The sequence below is a fragment of the Delphinus delphis genome, chromosome 4 (genome assembly GCF_949987515.2).
Source record: "Delphinus delphis chromosome 4, mDelDel1.2, whole genome shotgun sequence".
Classification (NCBI taxonomy): domain Eukaryota; kingdom Metazoa; phylum Chordata; class Mammalia; order Artiodactyla; family Delphinidae; genus Delphinus; species Delphinus delphis.
The window spans coordinates 70,970,457-70,990,418 of NC_082686.1; the positions used below are offsets into that span (position 1 = coordinate 70,970,457).

At 36.2% G+C, this 19,962-nt stretch overlaps 1 protein-coding gene across 1 annotated transcript in view; it reads right to left on the reverse strand.

Annotated features, from left to right (window-relative positions):
- The window catches only part of OSBPL11 (oxysterol binding protein like 11), a 98,730-nt gene that overhangs the window by 45,357 nt on the left and 33,411 nt on the right, over positions 1 to 19,962 (reverse strand). Inside the window, exons 5-7 of the mRNA XM_060010821.1 lie at positions 18,746 to 18,922; positions 8,578 to 8,779; positions 4,591 to 4,736 (exon numbers count right to left, since the gene is read on the reverse strand). Coding sequence (XP_059866804.1) covers positions 4,591 to 4,736; positions 8,578 to 8,779; positions 18,746 to 18,922 — 525 coding nt within the window. The remainder of the gene's footprint in view (positions 1 to 4,590; positions 4,737 to 8,577; positions 8,780 to 18,745; positions 18,923 to 19,962) is intronic.

Sequence of the window (19,962 nt, forward strand, 5' to 3'; positions counted from 1 at the left end):
TCCTTCGAACAAAGAAATCTTTACTAGCTCAAATTCTGATAAATCAATTAATGGTCTAGTTCATTTCTTCAGAGACCAAACACAACAACTGTGTATATCAGAATTATTTCTGTTTTTATGACCTTGAAGAAAGATCCCAAAGGCAAGTTTTTCAATTCCCCTTTTCAATGGCTAGTAAGTCTGTCAGGAACTATTTCCTGTTTTCTACCCTAAGTCAGATGCACAATATAGTTTAAGTATACCAGTGAATGTTTACTCATTATGAAACAAGGGAAAACCTGATCATCCCTCTTTATATATATGAATTCCAAATATAACAATTTTTCATTTGAGAAATGTTGAGGGGAAAAAAACTAACAGATCTTAATTAAATAATGTTCTCCAACCTTCTGAAAGGTACCATTACATTTGAGGTCAGAACCTAGGACACAGATTAATAATGCAAATACAGCCTTAAATATTATTATACACAAAGTTATACACAAAGTTTACTTTGTGGTTTCCTCTAATGAAAATAATATTAAACTAATGAGATAAAATATAATCTGGTATGGGGATGTATGTATATGTATAGCTGATTCACTTTGTTAAAAAGCAGAAACTAACACACCATTGTAAAGCAATTATACTCCAATAAAGATGTTAAAAAAAAATCTGGTAGAAAAACTGAAAGAATACAGTTTTTGTTGTTTTTATAAAAATAGTCAAACCACTTACTAAAATAGAAAAAAAAAGGAATTCTATTCACGATTAAATACTGATTCTAAAGCATGATGTGAATGGAAGAATTTGGAAGCTCTCTTTTCTTTTTGAAATGGTCCTCCTTAGAGATTGTCATACCTTTCTTAAAGAAAAGCTTAAGGTTAGGGCTTCCCTGGTGGCGCAGTGGTTGAGAATCTGCCTGCTAATGCAGGGGACATGGGTTCAAGCCCTGGTCTGGGAGGATCTCACATGCCGCGGAGCAACTAGGCCCATGAGCCACAACTACTGAGCCTGCGCGTCTGGAGCCTGTGCTCCGCAACAAGAGAGGCCGCGATAGTGACAGGCCCGTGCCCCACGATGAAGAGTGGCCCCCGCATGCTACAACTAGAGAAAGCCCTTACACAGAAACGAAGACCCAACACAGCAGAAATTAATTAATTAATTAATAAACTCCTACCCCCAACATCTTCTTAAAAAAAAAAAATCTGGCAGAAAAACTGAAAGAATAGTTTTTGTTGTTTTTATAAAAATAGTCAAACCACTTACTAAAATAGAAAAAAAAGGAATTCTATTCACGATTAAATACTGATTCTAAAGCATGATGTGAACGGAAGAATTTGGAAGCTCTCTTTTCTTTTTGAAATGGCCCTTCTTAGAGATTGTCATGCCTTTCTTAAAGAAAAGCTTAATAAGGTAGGGCTTCCCTGGTGACGCAGTGGTTAAGAATCTGCCTGCCAATGCAGGGGACACAGGTTCGAGCCCTGATCTGGGAAGATCCCACATGCCGCAAAGCAACTAAGCCCGTGTGCCACAACTACTGAGCCTGCGCTCTAGAGCCCGTGAGCCACAACTACTGAGCCCACGTGCCACAACTACGGAAGCCCGCTCCTAGAGCCTGTGCTCCGCAACAAAAGAAGACACCGCAATGAGAAGCCTGCGCACCACAACAAAGAGTAGCCCCCGCTCACCACGACTATAGAAAGCCCATGTGCAGCAATGAAGACCCAATGCAGCCAAAAATAAATAAAATATAAAATAAAATAAGGAAAGCTTAAGGTTAAAAAAAAAGCATTACAAAAATTCAAATAAACATGCTCAAACATATAAAATCCCTAAAAACCCAGAATGGTTAGCAAATACAGTGGCAAGGCCTGTTGAATTTCTAGGAATTCATACTATTTGGAGATTGCATGGCAGAGGGAAACCCCAATATTCTGCAAAACTCATACTAATCCCATTTTTTTGTCTTCCTGATTTCTGACTTGGACACTAAGGAACTGTGAGCTTCATTCTAGCCTCACTGAGGTTTACCTCCTCTATCACTTGACAGCAAAATTTCCACTACTGTAATGTACGTTTTGAGCTTGCATTGACACTCATATTCCAAAGAAGGCATATGTGAAATTTTTGAAAAATTCAGGTCTTTTCTGGTATGCTTGAGTGGAGTCTAATGTCTTTTGTAATTTAAAAAATAAAAAAATCTATGCACTTATTTTTTTCTATTTGCACTAGGTCATATACTTGGTCTACTCAACATTTCAAAAGATTTGGAAATTCAACGATCTTCTCCTCCCCACCTCTGTGCCCCATCTCTAACATATGCCTCTATCCTGACCTCCAACATGCTTTGTACTCTCATTTAGAAGTATGAAAATGTTGGAGTGTATGACCTATAGTTTATAACTTTTCACTTGTAAATTACATCTCTAGTCCTGATCTCTCTCCAAAGCTTTGGTTACATCATTTCCAGTTGCTTTTCATATACATTAACAATCATATGTCCTCTTCTCAAATAAAATTCAACATGTTCATAAACCATACTAAACCTTTTCTTGCAAAAAGCTCTTTCTTCCTAATTTTGCTAGCTTTGCGAATGGCACCACAATTTTAATCATTTAGTCTCAAAAACTTGGAGTCATCTTTGATCCAACCCTATATCCAGTCAATCACAAGCTCAATTGATTTTTCGTTTGAAATGCACATTACCTATTCATTTGTCTTCATTTCTACTTCCATAGCTTTCTATCCACACTTTAATTCCAAGTCATATCTATAACAATCTTTTTAAACATATCGCATCCCTCTCCATGCTCATGATCTCATCATGTATCACATTAAGACTAAATTCTTCTGCATGGGTTTTATGTTCCTTGGGGGCACAGTTTACACTGTATTCTATGGAGCAGTGCTCAGGGGATTATCATTCCACATAGCATGCAACATGAATGGTCATTTGGATTTGTAAAATCCAACAACCCTGGGGTCATTTTCCATAAACCCAGTACTCTGCTGAATTTATTTTATCTAAATAACAATCTTATAAGGTATTACTACCCCTGCTTTACAGATGAGGAAGCTAAGCATGGTTAATCAATTGGCCCACATGTTAGTAAATGACAGGACCTGGGTTCAAAATCATCAGGCAAGCCTTTTCTGCAATAAGTACACACGCCTTAGTATCCCTGCTTGTGTTACTCCCCCATCTTGAGATTCCCTTACTACTATTCTTCTCTTCAAACCTTGTCTCCTTTCAAAGCCCAGTTTCAATTCCACTTTCTCTCCAAAGCATTCCTCATCCACTCTACTCATATACCTCTCTTCTTTCCCTGAATGCCCACATCCCAAGAATCTAAGTGATATCTATTAAGATGAAAAAAAATAAAAAATACTGCTTTATGTTATCATCTCATTGTTTCAGTATATATGTGTTGTGACTCTAAATAGATTTTAAGTCTCTTCAGTGAAAGAACTGTCTTCTATTTTTGTGTCTCTTCTAATTCTTAATGTTGGACTTGTCACATATTAGCTAACTTAATGAATACTTACTAACTTCTTGACTCCACAGATGAATTAGTCAAAAAGCTATAGGAAAAAAAGGATTTTTTTTCTTTCTTCTCCCCCACCCACCCTACTGCTACTGCCTGCCTCACTGAGTCAAGACCTTTGCCAGCTTTGGAAGTCCCTGTGTCATATGTTTCTCTTAAGAAGTAATTTGCTGTTATAAAAATAACCATAAACCGTGCATTACTCTTGACTCAGTAATTCTAGTTGGGAATATAACCTAAAGAAATAATCCAAATAAAGGGGAGAAAAAAAAATAAAGCAGTAGACAAAATGATAGAGCATTATTTATAAGAACAAAAAATAACAAACAACCTAGACATTCAATAGCCTACTTCAACCTAAAAACTTTTATTATATAGGCCAGAATAACATATAAGAATACCTATGAGAAGTAGCAAGTAAAAAGAGCTTAAAACAAAACTATCTATGTAATTATGATAACCATAAATATAACAGATGTAAACTCAAAAGGCAAAAAACCAGTATGATTTGTTACAGTGGTGGAACTATGAATAGAAGAAAACACTGTTTAGCTTCTGAGAAATGTGGACTTAATATTACTTTATAAAAATATTAAACCCTAAGACTGTGTGCTATTTTAAGTAGACTAACACTTTTAAAAATTGGTTTGGTAAAGTGCTTACTATCAACAAAACCTTAATGTTAAACTTTTAAACTTATGAACTTAATAGTAAACACCTAGTAAATAATGTTAAATTAAGAAATGTAAGAGATAAATATCATGCGAATAATTTTCTATTAGAAAAGCGATTTTCCAGAAAAAGAAAAACATGCAAATTTCATTTTTTAAATACATTTATATGAAGCAAAAGTAAACTAAAACTAAAAAGGCCACATAATTTAACCTGGAAAACTATGTACAAGTTTTACACAATAGACCCCTTCCAAAGCCAGTGCAGTTTAAAGTAGAACAACGTCTAGAGTATGCTCTCATTATGTTGATTTACATGTCCTGACAATGAAAAGATGCTTTTCAGTGATTTCTAATTTTTACTCCAAAACTCTATGTTCATATTACCTTACCCTTGCTAATAGTCCAGATTCTGCAACACACTGCTCTTCTGGGACTGCCACTGGTTTACTCTGCTCAGTTGCAAAGGGCTGGTCAGCTCCATTTTTATAGTGGTTTGATAAAGGTATCTTTGGTTCTAACCACTCGATTGTCGTTCCTGATGAAGTAAGAGAAAACTTTCGCTGAAACTTGCTCATAATCTGGAAAGTTCAGCAAATGTGGATTTTATTAAACAATTTTCTTTTGAGCCTACAAGACTAAAAGCAATTCAACCTGTTAAGAGACTCTGCAAGACAGTGACTTGTAGCTCATTAGCATGAGCATCACGATTGGGTATTTCACAACACAGCAACCTGCAACTTGAAATCAGATACCATTTAAATGAATCAACCCTGAATAGGACTAAACTCACTTCTTATGCAAATCTATGAATCATAAAGTGTATTCCTACCCTAACAGTTGATTTGCTGGCCTTTCTGCATGAACCCTGTCCCTCTAGTATGACTACGCAGTTAGGCTAAAGGAAGTCACAATTACAGGAGGAACCTGGGACTGTGAAACAATAAAATCTGCTTCAATTTGGGGTTGAACCTTACTCTCAGTAGCAATTTTCTAACTAATCAAGATCTTGATCTAATTTAAGAATTGCAAATACATGCCCATTATGTTTTTTCCAATCATATAAAAAAGCTCCATATACTTTTAAACTGAAAGGCTCTCCTACTGAATAAATAATAGCTGACCTAGTGAAAGATAGTGGTCACATTTAGAGACCTGTCATCTTCTCAATTAATGACTCAATGTCTCTTATTACCCTCAACTAGTTTAACAAAGTGGATTCTATGCCTAATCAATAATGGAAAATGTTCCATTTGATTTCAGAGGCTGATCTAGGTTTCACAGGAAACTTGGTTATATAGTGCTACGTTAAAGGATGCTCAGACTACCACAGCAGAAATTAAAAGGAGTATGGAATTTACTTAGTCTATAACAAAATCCCAGACTTGAGTAGAGGAATTAATTACAAAGTACCTATCAGGCTACCAGAGCATCTTGCCTTGCCACTCAGTTCAGTTTCACTTGGCACTGGCGGGGGGATTCATAATTAGGGGAATGCCCTCATGGGGTCTCTTTCAAAATTCCAAAGAAATGAAACCACTTTGTTCCTACCTTGAAATGTTTATTTTTAATATCAATATCTAGATTTCCTTACTTCTCGAAATAAAATGCACACAAACACCAGACTTAAGAGATCTGTTTTAAGAGATCACTCAACTGATAAACCATAACAAAACTCTTAATCAAACCAATCATTTGGTCTCAGGACCCTTCTACATCAATAATCACTGCTGTGCTTTTGTATAATATACATTAAGACCTCATGGGACTAAACACTAATTTTTATTCAGATTTCATTGCTTGGATCATTTCAAAATTTGAGTGGGAAGGTAATTCAGTTTTTTTTCTTCACAGTTTTATCTTCATTCTCAACTGACAAGAATAAATTTCTACCTACTTAATTTGGAAAATATGACAATTTATGGTGAGAAATACCAGTATTAGTTAATTCTCTCAAATACCCATAAATCTGTGCTCCAAAAAATAGTGATATGGGAGAATACCTTTTATTTCAAACACTTCTATAAAGTTTACAGTGTGTTTTGCATTTTTAATTAAAAAAATACAAATTTATATTGGGCATGCTTCATTAATCACAAAGCAATCATTTAAAAAATAAGACTATTAATTTAAACTACACAAATGAAATTCTAAGAATTTTAAAAATTACACAGTATTTAATTAATCAAGTATTTATTTATTTTTTTAACTGAAGTATAGTTGATTTACAATATTATATTAGTTTCAGGTGTACAGCATAGTGATTCAGTATTTTTATAGCTTATACTCCATTAAGAGTCATTATAAGATAATGGCTATAATTCCCTGTGCTATACAATATATCCTTGTTGGTTATCTATGTTACAAACACCTATCTTCAAACAACTATGAGGTAAAACAAAAATTAAAAAGAAAGAAAGAAAAGCCTGGTGGGGAATGTACTAATATATTCACGGGGGCAACTTCTGCTTGGTAAGATAACATATGATTTTTCTTTCAATTGCATGGTAGTTTCTAAATTTTTTATAATGAGTGCTTTATAACAGGAGAAAATTTATATTGGACTACTTATAATTCCTCTAAGACAACAGTCCATGCTCACAATGCACAATTTAGGCTTTTCTATCTCTTTGGAATGCCCTCTCCCCTACCTCCCACTCCTGAACTAATTGGTTTTCTTAGCTTTTCTGTGCCTTTCCCAGACTTTTTTTCTACCAGAAGTGTTAGTCCATTCACATGTTCTCCCACAGTACTTTGTTCCCATTGTAAGTGGCACTTTACATATTATAGTTAACTATTTACATGTTTCTTCCCCAAGTGGACCATGAGTTCCTTAAGTGGAACATACATAACTTATTGGCCTCTGTAATACTGCCCTGACCTATATCTACAATTGCCATTAGCTTGTTATTGTTAGCTTGAAATATTGAATTTAGGCACACGTGAGGATGGGATTCATACCCTATCCATATCAAGATCTGACTTGGTAAACTTTTTCCTGCACAAAGTCTCAACATCTTCCTCAAATATCTTTCTTCCACAAGCAAGGGGAGTTCCTTGGATAAGAAAACAATGAGTATTGGGAAATACTAAGTTACTACTATTAATACAATGTGATGGGAGTGGGGGAGTTGGGGAGATGTTGTTAAAAGGGTACAAACCTGCAACTAGAAGATGAATAAGTCCTGGAGATCTAATGCACAGCACAGAGAATGTAGTCAACAATACTATATTAAATATTTCAAAGCTGCTAAGAGACTAGATCCTAAATGTTCTCACTACAAAAATGACAGGAAATTCCCTGGTGGTCCAGTGGTTAGAACTTGGCACTTTTACTGCCCAGCCCTGGGAAACTAAGGTCCCGCAAGCTTCACGACATGGCCAAGGAAAAAAAGGAAGAAATAAATAACAATTATGCGATGTGACTGAGGCATTAGCTAACACTTTGGTGGTACACAAATATATAAATGTATTAAATCAACATTTTAAACTTACACAATGTTATATGTCAATTATATCTCAATTTTTTAAATGATGAGCTTATTCATCTCACTTAATAGAAAAACTCATTTTTTGTTATCCCATGCAATAACCTTCTTTTCCCCAGTAAATTAATTTCAACAAATAGGTGCTCTCAAATACTAGATGTACATCTTATTTTTCAAACTGAAAGGTGACTGACAGACTTTATTTTTAAAAATTATTTATTTATTTTTGGCTGCGTTGGGTCTTCGTTGCTGTGCGCAGGCTTTTCACTGCGGTGGTTTCTCTTGTTGCAGAGCATGGGCTCTAGGCGTGCGGGCTTCAGTAGTTGTGTCTCACAGGCTCTAGAGCACAGGCTCAGTAGTTGTGGCACACGGGCTTAGCTGCTCCGCGGCATGTGGGATCTTCCCGGACCAGGGCTTGAATCCATGTCCCCTGCATTGGCAGGTGGATTCTTAACCACTGTGCCACCAGGGAAGTTCTAGACTTTAATATATATATATCTCAATATGGAAATAATGAATAGTGGACTAAAGCAAAACTCAAGGAATCATTCCAACGTTTCTACTTTGATTGTCAAGAGAGAGTGATGCCACCAACTTTAACAGAAATATAGAAGACGTGAGTTTTGAGTTCAGTTTTTGACATGTTGAGTTTGAGGTTTCTAAAGGGATATGTAATTATATGAGACCTAAAATGGTTTTAGATTTGAAAAAGGACACAGTTAAAAAGACTTTGTATAACATTAGTGATAATTAAAAACCCAAGAGGCTTGCTGGTTTTCTATTCGTTTCGTTTTGATTAAGATTTTCTGGAGTAGAATTACAAAGGATACAGTTGGTCCTTTCCATGTTTTGACCTGCAATGTTAAGTCCTACCTTTAAGCAATAACTTACCTGAAGGCAATGAGCCCTTCTGATGTGATGCATGCTGCAACTGGAGAATATGAAAGCAGTCGTTTAAGCAGTTCATAGTTGCCATGGAAGTAGCCTTGAGCATTAAGAGATCCTGGTCCAAGGAACTAAGATGGCCAGAAGCAGGAAGGCATTCAATTCCTCTAATTAAGTCTCTTTGTTGTCCTTCAGCATGAGACATCATCTAAGGAAAACAACAATTCTGTGTGTCCCACTCAATTTCTGTGTAACATGTATACATACAGTTGCCATTTTAATAACAATATTCTGTATAACATGTAAACATACAGTTGCCATTTTTAGGGCATATTATGCCTAGAAATCTATTTTCAATTTGTTTGGCATTTAATAGTGCTTCTCAAAAGACGGTAACTTTTGTTGGCAGCTACACTTTTTCTTTGGCAGAAACAAAGATCAAAAGACTTCCACCTTTATATAAATTTCTTTAACAGTATACATTTATATAAGTCATCAGAAAGAACATTCCAGATCATTTTTCATAGCAGCATTAGATATTTCACTCCAAAGTAAAAATAATTCCCAGTCTGGGCTCTCAACCACTTTATTCACAGCACATCTGGACAGGCTCAATTTGAACCTACAGTGAAATCATGATAGTTTACATGCTTCTGCTTTCCCAGTCTAACTTTCTGGTCCCATTAGGTTGATTTTAAGCAAATACTGGATATAAGCTTTTCAAGCTAAAAGAGTTCAATACGCTTTTTGATAGGAGGCCTATCTATACAGTTCCTAACAGAGTCAGTGGAATAACAACGACGATGAGCAACCCAATTTTTAAAAATGAAAACTGAATTTAGGGGCTTCCCTGGTGGTCCAGTGGTTACGATTCCATGCTTCCACTGCAGGGGGTTCAGGTTTGATCCCTGGTGGGGGAACTAAGATCCCGCATGCTGCCACATGGTGCGGCAAAACAAACAAACAAACAAACAAAACCCCGGAATTTATTATGCTTAATTATTTTCAATTGTGAGCAGGAGGTTCTCAGATTGTCCACCCTTTGGAAATTATTTTAACTCAAGAAACTCTATAGTGGAGAGACTCCTTTAGATTTCAGAGACTCTGTTCCAGACAATTTTTAATACAGTTCATTGGAGGGCTAGTGAAAGAGAGATGTGAAATGATCCTACCAAGCAAATTAAATGTGTCATATATGAAACAGCCCCTGAAAACACATGCGTAATACTGGATCAAACAGTCACCCTTACCAGAAAAAAGGGTTGTTAAATGAAAAGTGTGGGTATGAAGGTATCTATACAGATCTTCTTCCACTTACAATGGTGTTACACCCCAATAAACCCATTATTAAGTTGAAAATATCGTATGTTGAAAATATCTTAAGTCAAAAATACATTTAATACACTTAACCTACAGAACATCATAGCTTAGCCTAGCCTAGCCTACCTTAAGTATGCTCAGAACTTTTACATTAGTCTACAGTTGGGCAAAATCATCTAACATAAAGCCTATTTTATAATAAAGTCTTCAATATCTCATTTAATTTATTGACTATTGTGCTGAAAGTGAAAAACGAATGGCTATATGGGTACAGGAAGGTTACAAGTGTATTAGTTATTTACCCTCATGATCACATGGCTGATGGAGAGCTGTGGCTTGCTGCCTAGGATCAGGAGACAATATCCTACCACACATCACTAGCCCAAGAAAAGATCAAAATTCAAAGACCGGTTTCTACCGAATGTGTATCACTTTCGCACCATTGTAAAGTCAAAAAATCGTACGTTGAACTATGGTAAGTTGGGGACTGTTTGTGTGTGTGTAAATGTTTTTGTATATAAATGCTAGGACTAACTCCCAATAATCCAAAATTATGAATAAGTACAAACACTTTGGAAAATAGTTTGGTAATACCTACTAGAGTTAAATATATAGAGCTAAATAAATATAATCCATGATCCAACATTCTTAGTTACATAACCAACAGATATGTATGTATATATGTTCATCAACTCAAATGTCTATCAACACTGGAATGAATTAAAAATGTTACAGTATATCCATATAATAAATACCGTGCAGCAGTGAAAAGAAAGGAACTGCTACACTCAATACGTAAGTAAATCTCCAACATATGCTGACTAAAAAGAAGTCATACCCAAAGGAGCACATACTTTTTTTTTTCCATCTTTTTTTTTCATCTTTATTTTTCATCTTCATCATTTATTGGAGTACAATTGCCTTACAATGGTGTGCTAGTTTCTGCTTTATAAACAAGTGAATCAGCTATACATATACACATGTTCCCATATCTCTTCCCTCTTGCATCTCCCTCCCTCCTACCCTCCCCATCCCACCTCTCCAGGCAGTCACAAAGCACCGAGCTGATCTCCCTGTGCCATGAGGAGCACATACTTTTTGATTCCAGTTTTAGAAATTACAAAAACGGGCAAAATAAATCTATGGTATTAGAAGTCAGGATAGTGAGGAGGATGTAATGATGGAGAGGCATGAGAGGGTCTTCTAGGGTGTTGGTAATATTTAATTTTTTGATCCAGGAGGTAGTTACATGAAAATTACAAGATGCACACCTGTGTGTCAGGTTCTTTTATACCTGGATACATACTTAGAAGGTTAATTAAGAACTGGGATGAAGATCAAGGGAAGGGGGTCAAACAGATCCATTAGGTTTACCTCTGGTCTAATGAAAAGAACTTCTATGGCTAATTAAACGGAGCAGAAAGCCAGATAAGAAACTGTAGACAAAATTCTATAATTAGTTGAGGCATAAGCTCCAAATTTCTAGAGACAGTCTTGGTTTATGCTTAGAGTCCACTGTAATTATATCTAAACCTGTTCCAGTTTGAAGACCAAATTACATACTTACCCTATTTCTTCATTCTAAAAGAACTTCTTGGTATGTAATTAGAAATGGGAAGCTTGTATCATGCCTCTTTTGTATTTCTCACTGGTCTAGGGGTCTTTAATATAATTGCTCTTCCCCTCTGCTTCTAGCAATGTTATAAGCAAATACTAACTTTTACACTTGTCAGATTTCTTAAACAAGTCACAGTAAGAGCTAGTATTGCTGAGGGAAAAAAATACTGCTCAACTATATCTGAAACCAAACTGAATTTATTACTTTCCAGGCAAGGAAGAACTGTTCTTCCAGAACAAATCAAAGAGCTAATCTTATACAGGTTTTTTGGGGAATTACAACATTCAAGGATGGGTTGACTTTAAAAACAAAAGTAACAGAGTGGAGGAAGTATGGCCCTTAGGGATTAACATTCAGAAGTAAGTATACTAAAACAGGGCTGTTAATGACTGAATTGAGCTGGTTAAACAGGCTCCATGTTACTTGCTAAGAGCTTCAATCTAGAGCCAAACAAGAGGCTGTTTTACGCTTTCTTTCTTTTTTTTAAAATTATTTATTTATTTTTGGCCGTGTTGGGTCCTCGTTGCTGCGTGTGGGCTTTCTCTAGTTGTGGTGAGTGGGGGCTACTCTTCATTGCAGTGTGTGGGCTTCTCATTGCAGTGGCTTCTCTTGTGGAGCACAGGCTCTAGGCGTGCGGGCATCAGTAGTTGTGGCACGCGGGCTCAGTAGCTGTGGTGCACAGGCTTAGCGGCTCTGCAGCAATGTAGGATCTTCCCAGACTAGGGATTAAACCCGTGTCCCCTGCATTGGTAGGCAGATTCTTTTTTTTTTTTTTTGTGGTACACGGGCCTCTCACTGTTGTGGCCTCTCCCATTGCGGAGCACAGGCTCCAGACGTGCAGGCTCAGCGGCCATGGCTCACGGGCCTAGCCGCTCCGCAGCATGTGCGATCTTCCGGGACTGGGGCATGAACCTGTGTCCCCTGCATCGGTAGGCGGACTCTCAACCACTGCACCAACAGGGAAGCCCCAGGCAGATTCTTAACCACTGCGCCACCAGGGAAATCCCCTCACTTTCTTGAACTTAGAGAATATAACTTCTTATTCTCACCATAAGAAAAACATTTGAAAAACTGGACATTTAAATTAAAAACACCTGTTCACTTGACTACACTCTTCAGAGAGCATAAAGGAAAAAAGGAAAGATGTACACTTATTATCTGTATACTTTTCTATATTATGTTATAAGCCAATAAAAGTTTAATAAAGGAAAAATCATAAGCAGGATACTGACAACATAAATAATCAGCTATCACAACATAACACTTAAGAGAAGAAAGTGTTTCCTTGTGCAAATGGCCCAAAAAAGCCACTTGCTAGTGCTGATGTTAGAAGTCAAGATGCCTAAGAAAGTGATGTTCTCAACTAGAAAAAATAAACTAAATTATAATTATAGTGCAAATGTTAAAATTTGGTTATGGTTCTTTCCAAAGCAAACAAATGAGTTGATCATATATTTACAATGAAATAGAACTGATTGTGTGAAGCTGTTTTAGTGATTGTTCCTGACATTATGAAACCAGTTCCTCAAGAAAGAAAAAATGTCAGGAAAGCTGAAAACTTGCTTAATCTGTGTTTTGTAGCTAGATATGGCAAATATGGTGATAGTGTACATCACTTAAGTGGCATCTAGTTTGTCTGAAAACCAGATGAGAATCATGATTTTATTGCTTGTATTTTAAATGTCTCCCTTACTAGATTGATCATGTTAGCTCCTCCCAGGGTACAGCATAGTACCAGCATGAAGCATGCACTGATTAATGGAGTGATTGATAAACTGTACTAATAATAAACAGTAAATACTAAAATAGATCACTTTAACACTTTAGTAATAAATCTATGTTCAAGCACAAGATGACTCTATTCTCAATAGTCAGTTGCTTTTGCCAACTGTTACTTTAACTATTGCCGGACTTACCCATGGGCTTTGATTAAAATACTCCTTTCAAACTCACTTTGAATTATATCTTTGCATTACAACCTCCTGGAGCTGGATCATTCTAGAACAGCATCTCAAACAGTGCTCTGCAGATTCTTGTTGGACTCTTGTCGGGCGGTCTATGGAGTCAAAACTATTTTCACAATAATTTTAGGAAATTAATTTGCCTTTTTCACTTGGTGGCATTTGCACTGATGGTGTGAAAGCAATGGTGGGTAAAACTGCTGGTGTCTTAGTTAGAATGAAGGCAGTGTCATCATCATCAACAGTACTAGTCATCATTGTATTCTTCACTTCCATGCACTTAAGGGGGGGCGGGGAGCTGGGGGTGAGCCAGTTTTACTTAAGAATGTTCTTGAAAAATTAGTAAAAATGATTAGTTTTACTATATTTTGACTCTTGAGTACACATTTTTTAATAGTCTATATGAAAAATGAGAAGTACACTTCCGTTGCATATCAAAAAAAGTGCACTTCTGCTGCATACCAAAGTACTGTGGTGGCCTAAGGAAATGCACTTATGAGACTGAGCTGCAAGCTGAACTAGCTGTTTTTTCCACAGATCACCATCTGACATGAAAGAATCCCACTTCTTCCTGGCACACAGCTCTTAAAACTGTTGTAATTTCCTAGGTGATCAGAGCATAGGGGCATCTTCTGTTACAATATTTGGTTTCCTGTAATAGCTTCAGAGCATAAAGGTGAAACGTGTCCTTTGTTATTAATAACAAACCGCTTTCAACCACAGTAGAGTTAATGGAGTGATTTTTGCAGAATCCCTCGATGGGGGCTGATTGCCAGGGGACTCTACCCTGTAGATTAGAGGCTTGGAACTTTCAGCCCCACCCCCCAACCTCTAGGGAGGAGAGAGGAGCTGAGGTTGAATTAATCAGCAATGGCCAGTGATGGAGTCAATCATGTCTAAGTAATAAAGCCTCCATAAAAACCCATAAGGAGGAGGTTCAGAGAGCTTCTGGTTGGTGAACACATGGAGGTGCTGGGAGGGTGTGCAACCAGAGAGGGCATGGAAGCTCTGCATCCCCTCCCCAATATCTTGCCCTATGGATCTCCTCCTCTGGCTGTTCCTGAGTTACAGTCCTTTATAATATACTGGTAATATAGTAAGTACACTGTTTTCCCAAGTTCTGTGAGCTGTTTTAGCAAATGACTCAACCTGAAGAAGGGTTAATGGAAACCTCCCATTTATAGGTGGGGTTACAAACACAGGTGACAACCTGGACTTGCGAATAGCATCTGAAGTGGGGTCAGATACTATCTCAGATAAATAGTGTCAGAACTGAATTGAATTGTAGAACACCTAGGTGGAGTCTGCAGAGGGTCAGAGAACTGCTTAGTGTGGAGGAAGCCTCCACACATTTGGTGACCGGAGGACAGAAGTATAGGGTGTTGCAGTAGAAAAGAGGAGGAACACAGGGACGGTCCTCCTTGACATAAATAATGACTGTTAGAAACTATGGCTCTTCAGGCTTGGGGGTATGTGGTAGACATCTCAAATTAAACAAAATGACTTGCCACTTCAAGAAAAACAACTGACAGTATTTGTGGCCAATTATAAAATCTGTAAAATGAAATTACAATCTTGGAAAACCTATGTCAGTTACCATGAGCTTGACAGGTTTCCCATACTAAAAGCCTTTTCTGATGAGATTAGCGGGGATCTTAATGAATGTGAATTTTTGACATTGTATACCAACATCTGTAAGACCTGCATAACTCTGAACTAGTATTTTCCAAATGACTAATGTGTAGTGTTACAAAATTGTGCATAGGTTAAAGATCCATTCAAAGTGCAAGACGAACCAATGTATTTTCATGAAACAGAATATGAAAAGTTCACTGATATATATTAGATTCCACACTGCATCTAACACTTAAGAAACTGCCACTGTCAAGTTTTGGTGGCGTATCAGAGAAGAAAAGCCACAATTAAAAAGCTATTAAAATATTCCTCTTTTTTCCAACCACGTATCTGTGTGAGGCCAAATTTTTTTTCATATATTTCAATCAAAACTACATATGGCAATAAATTGAGTGCAATTATTTTGTTTGTTTTGGGAAAAAATAGTTGACATAAAAATACGTTATTTATATTAACATGTATGAATTTATTAATTTTTATTTTAAAATAAAACATTTAAAATAAAATTTTAAAACAAGTATTTTTGAAATACCTGTTTTTATGTATAGATAACTAATAAAAAATAATAATAAATAAAATACCTGTTTTAATTTCTAATAAATTTCTAGTAAATATTGGTAAATTTAACCCATGTAAAACAAAAGCTCTTTGAGGTCCTCAATCATTTTTAAGACTGAAAGGGATCCCAAGACCACAAAAAGCTTGAGAACTCTTACCTGGAACCATAGGTCAGCGTGGTATCAAAAGTTTTCTCAATGTCTTTGAAGAGAAAAAGGATCTGCATAGTCTCAAAGTACCTCCCCAAGATATTTATTAACTACAGAGGGAAAGACAGCAACTTTACAGTGGAGAAATCCAGTAGAAGCTACCCTAACCAAGTCATCAAGGCCAACATCACCAGTAATACAACATAATGACATCATGAACTCCTTGATATAGGTACTAAGGATACATATCTTCTAGAGTATTTTTCCCAAAAATGTATAATCTCACTCAAATACTAAGAAAACATCAGATAAATGCAAATTTGGGAACATTAAATAAATATAACTGGATCTTCATAGGTGTCAAGGTCATGAAGGATAAGGAAAGACTGAGAAACAATTACAGACAGGAGACTAAGTAGTAATAACAACAACTAAATGCAACATTTTAGGACAGGATCCCATAACAGAAAAAGAATGTCAGTGGAAAAACTGTTAAAATTTGAATAAGGATTATAGTTACCAGTATTGTATCTATATAATTTCCTGGTTTTGATACTATGTTATGAAAGATGGTAACATTACAAAAAGTTAGGTGGGGGATATATAGAAACCCAGTACTACTTTTGCAACTTCTCTGTAAATTTAAAATTAGTCCAAAGTAAGCATTTAAAACGTGTTCTTGGACTTCCCTGGTGGCCCAGTGATTAAGAATCCACCTGCCAATACAGGGGACATGGGTTCCATCCCTGGTCCGGGAAGATCCCACATGCTGCGGAGCAACTAAGCCCGTGCGCCACAACTACTGAGCCTGCACTCTAGAGCCCGCAAGCCACAAGTACTGAGCCCGAACGCCACAACTACTGAAGCCCACGCACCTAGAGCCGTGCTCCGCAACAAGAGAAGCCACCACAATGAGAAGCCCACGCAACGCAACAAAGAGTAGCCTCCACTCGCTGCAACTAGAGAAAGCCCGTGCATAGCAACAAAGACCCAACGCAGCCAAAAATAAATAAATAAAATAAATAAATTTATTAAAAAATTTTGTCTGAAGGACAAAAAATGGTATAAACTCTCCAAATGCACTATTTTCTCACAAATAGAATTATTCCATTGGAATTCAGAATGTTCCTAATAGAGTTATAATTTTATCATTTGACCTGTTGAGTTCTTAAAAGCAAAAACATCAACCTAGTGAAAACACAGACACTCAACTAAAACTTTTTTTTTTTTTTTTTTTTGGATGTGGCATTGGCACAGAGATTGCCAAACAATGGTCAACCCTCAAATCCTAGGATAGTTACTGGTGCCATAATTCAGGAAAGCTGCCATTAAATTAGTCAGTTCTGTAAGTAAATACCTGTCCTTCCTAAAGAGGTAGTTGTGAAACTTTGGGGACACACACTCTCTACATACAAGTGTCAGAGCTACATGCTAAACATTAACATGCTATCACAATGATATGAAAGGTATATTTAAAATCACAGAACATTATAGTGTGGGTACTGTAAGAAATCACCGCTGAGTGTGAGAATAACAAAAGAACCATTAGAGCAAGAAAGAGAAGCGTGGGTGATTAAAGTCATCACAGTAGAAGAGAAGCTGAGATATGACAACAGTCTCAGTACAGCAGATCCTAAAGATCCAAGCACACACAAGCAGAGGTCTCCACAGATAGCTAAAATCTCAAATACAAAAAGGTTCCTTTTCCGTGAAAATGTGCACCAAAATTCATGACAACTTGAACTACATGCGTTTTGCTTGTTTTGAACATTTTACTGAAGTATATATACTGATATACAGTATTACAGATAGAAAAGTACACTTCTCACAAGTATATAGGCTTGATGAATTTTCATAAACCAAACACACCCATGTAACCAACACCCAGATCAAGAAACAGAACATTATCAGCATCTCTGAAGAACCCTCAAGCTCCCATCACTAGCCATGATCAGAGATTTCCAAAAATTTCATGGCAGCCTAATTTTTAAGGGTTAAGGAACATACTATGATACAAGTCTGCCCCTAGATATTTTTCTTTATTCTATCCCTTATCTTAACCACTTTTAATATTTCCTTTTCTTTCACTGTAGATTAATATATCAGTACCTTGATTTCCTTAAGACACAAACACCAATATTTATCAACAGATTGAATATCATCAACATAAATACTAAAAATGTATTGTTTTATGAAAAAAGGTATTTATAATTGTCACTTATTTATAACAGGACTAGAAAGTGAGTCAAAGCTATTGTTTGTTTATCTCAAGGATGTTACTTCATCTCTTTAAATCTCAATTTCTTCATCTATAAATACAAACCAAAATAACTTGATAGAGGGAACATCCTCCCCAGCTTCCTGCCTTAAATCATTTGGGTGTGATTTATAATATTATTTTCACAGTTCACTACACAGATATTTATAAGCTCTACCAAAATTAACTCAGTAAAATACACCCAGATTATTAAGAACCTAACAACTGCATTCTTTATTAACTAGAATTATTTGGTACTCAGTTTGAAAGAGAATGAAGAAAATGGTGAGATAAGGCAACATCAAGGATTTAACTATTCTATTTTTTTTTGTGTATGGAATTCTCTATTTACATGTACCAGTTAAAGAAAATAGTCAGTTGCTTGACCATATAGTCTTTCCACTAGGCTTAATAACCCTTTGATCATAAATTTTACATTAAAGGAGTCTGTACTCTTACTTGAGAAATGAAAGATGCAGACTTTTGAAAGATGACACTGTACACAGAACCTAGTTGACAGACTTGAGGAAACTTAGGACACCTAAAGAATCAGGGACTCTTTAAGACTTAAACATTGAGGGCCCCAGAAGACACAGGATTTAAAAATTTTTGTGTGTCAAAACCAAGCAGTTAAGATTATTTTATGCATTTTAACTTGATTTCAATTCATACTTACTTCTCTGACTTCCACAAGATGGTCTGGAGGTAAGTTAGTTCTTTTGTTCACTGATTGTAGTTTGGAATGTCCAACATTAAAAAAGGAAATGGCATTTTGACTGGGTCTCCTCTGGGATATAGGAGAATTACCACTAGATGCAAGTGAGAAGCTCCGTGATTTCAGAGGAGGATTATTCTATTAGACAAACAAAGAAAATCATTCCTTTTTTAAACTTCAGGTTAACCCTCAACCTATACTAAACTAGAGTCTTTTACACACAGACAGTTTTAAAAATAAATGAACCTCAAAATTCACTACAAGAATAGCTCTGAAGATGATAAAATTTAAATCCTTCAAAGTTTAAGTATTTCACACATCCCATAGTAAACTGGTAACGTAGTTAGAAAATTAATTCCAGGTCTGTGCTGTCAAGAACTTTTTTTATCCACGTTAGAATGTATTAGAATAACAAGAAATTTCTAATTTCAGATCTTTAAACATCACGATTGAAGCAAAAAATATACTCAGCAATACTCAATATAATGTTCTAATGTAACATTCAAGTATCTTTGAAACAAACTAGCACTTTCTGGTCACTGCCAATGCTTAGAATCTTGTAGCACAAATAAAGCTTTTATGCTGGATTTCAGACTATAGGCCTAAATCACAACTTTAAAAAATTTAGCTATGGGGAAAAACCACTAGGAAGAAAAAGAAAAGTAGGTATGGAATCCTTTAACTATGCTTCCCTATATTATTTTTTAGACATTTCTAACCTCAGATTTCAAATACTGAGACCCTCCTTTTCATCTTAAAAAATGAAACACCCCAAAGGAGATACACAAATGGTCTATGAGCACATGAAAAGATGCTCAACATTATTAGTCATTAGAGAAATGAAATCAAAACCACAATGAAATTCTACTTCACACTCATTAGGATGGCCATAACAATTGTAAAAAAGGACAGTAACAAGTATTGGTAAGGATGTGGAGAAACTGGAACCCTCATGTATTGCTGGTGAGAACATGAAATAGCTTGACCACTTTGAAAACCAGTTTGGCAGTTCCTCAAATAGTTAAACAGAGAACTACCATATAACCCAGTAATTCTACTCCTGGGCATAACCTAGAGAACTGAAATCATGTGTTTACACAAAAACTTGAACACAAACGTTCACAGAAGTATTATTCATAACAGCCACAAAATGTAAGCAATCCAGGGAACTCCCTGGC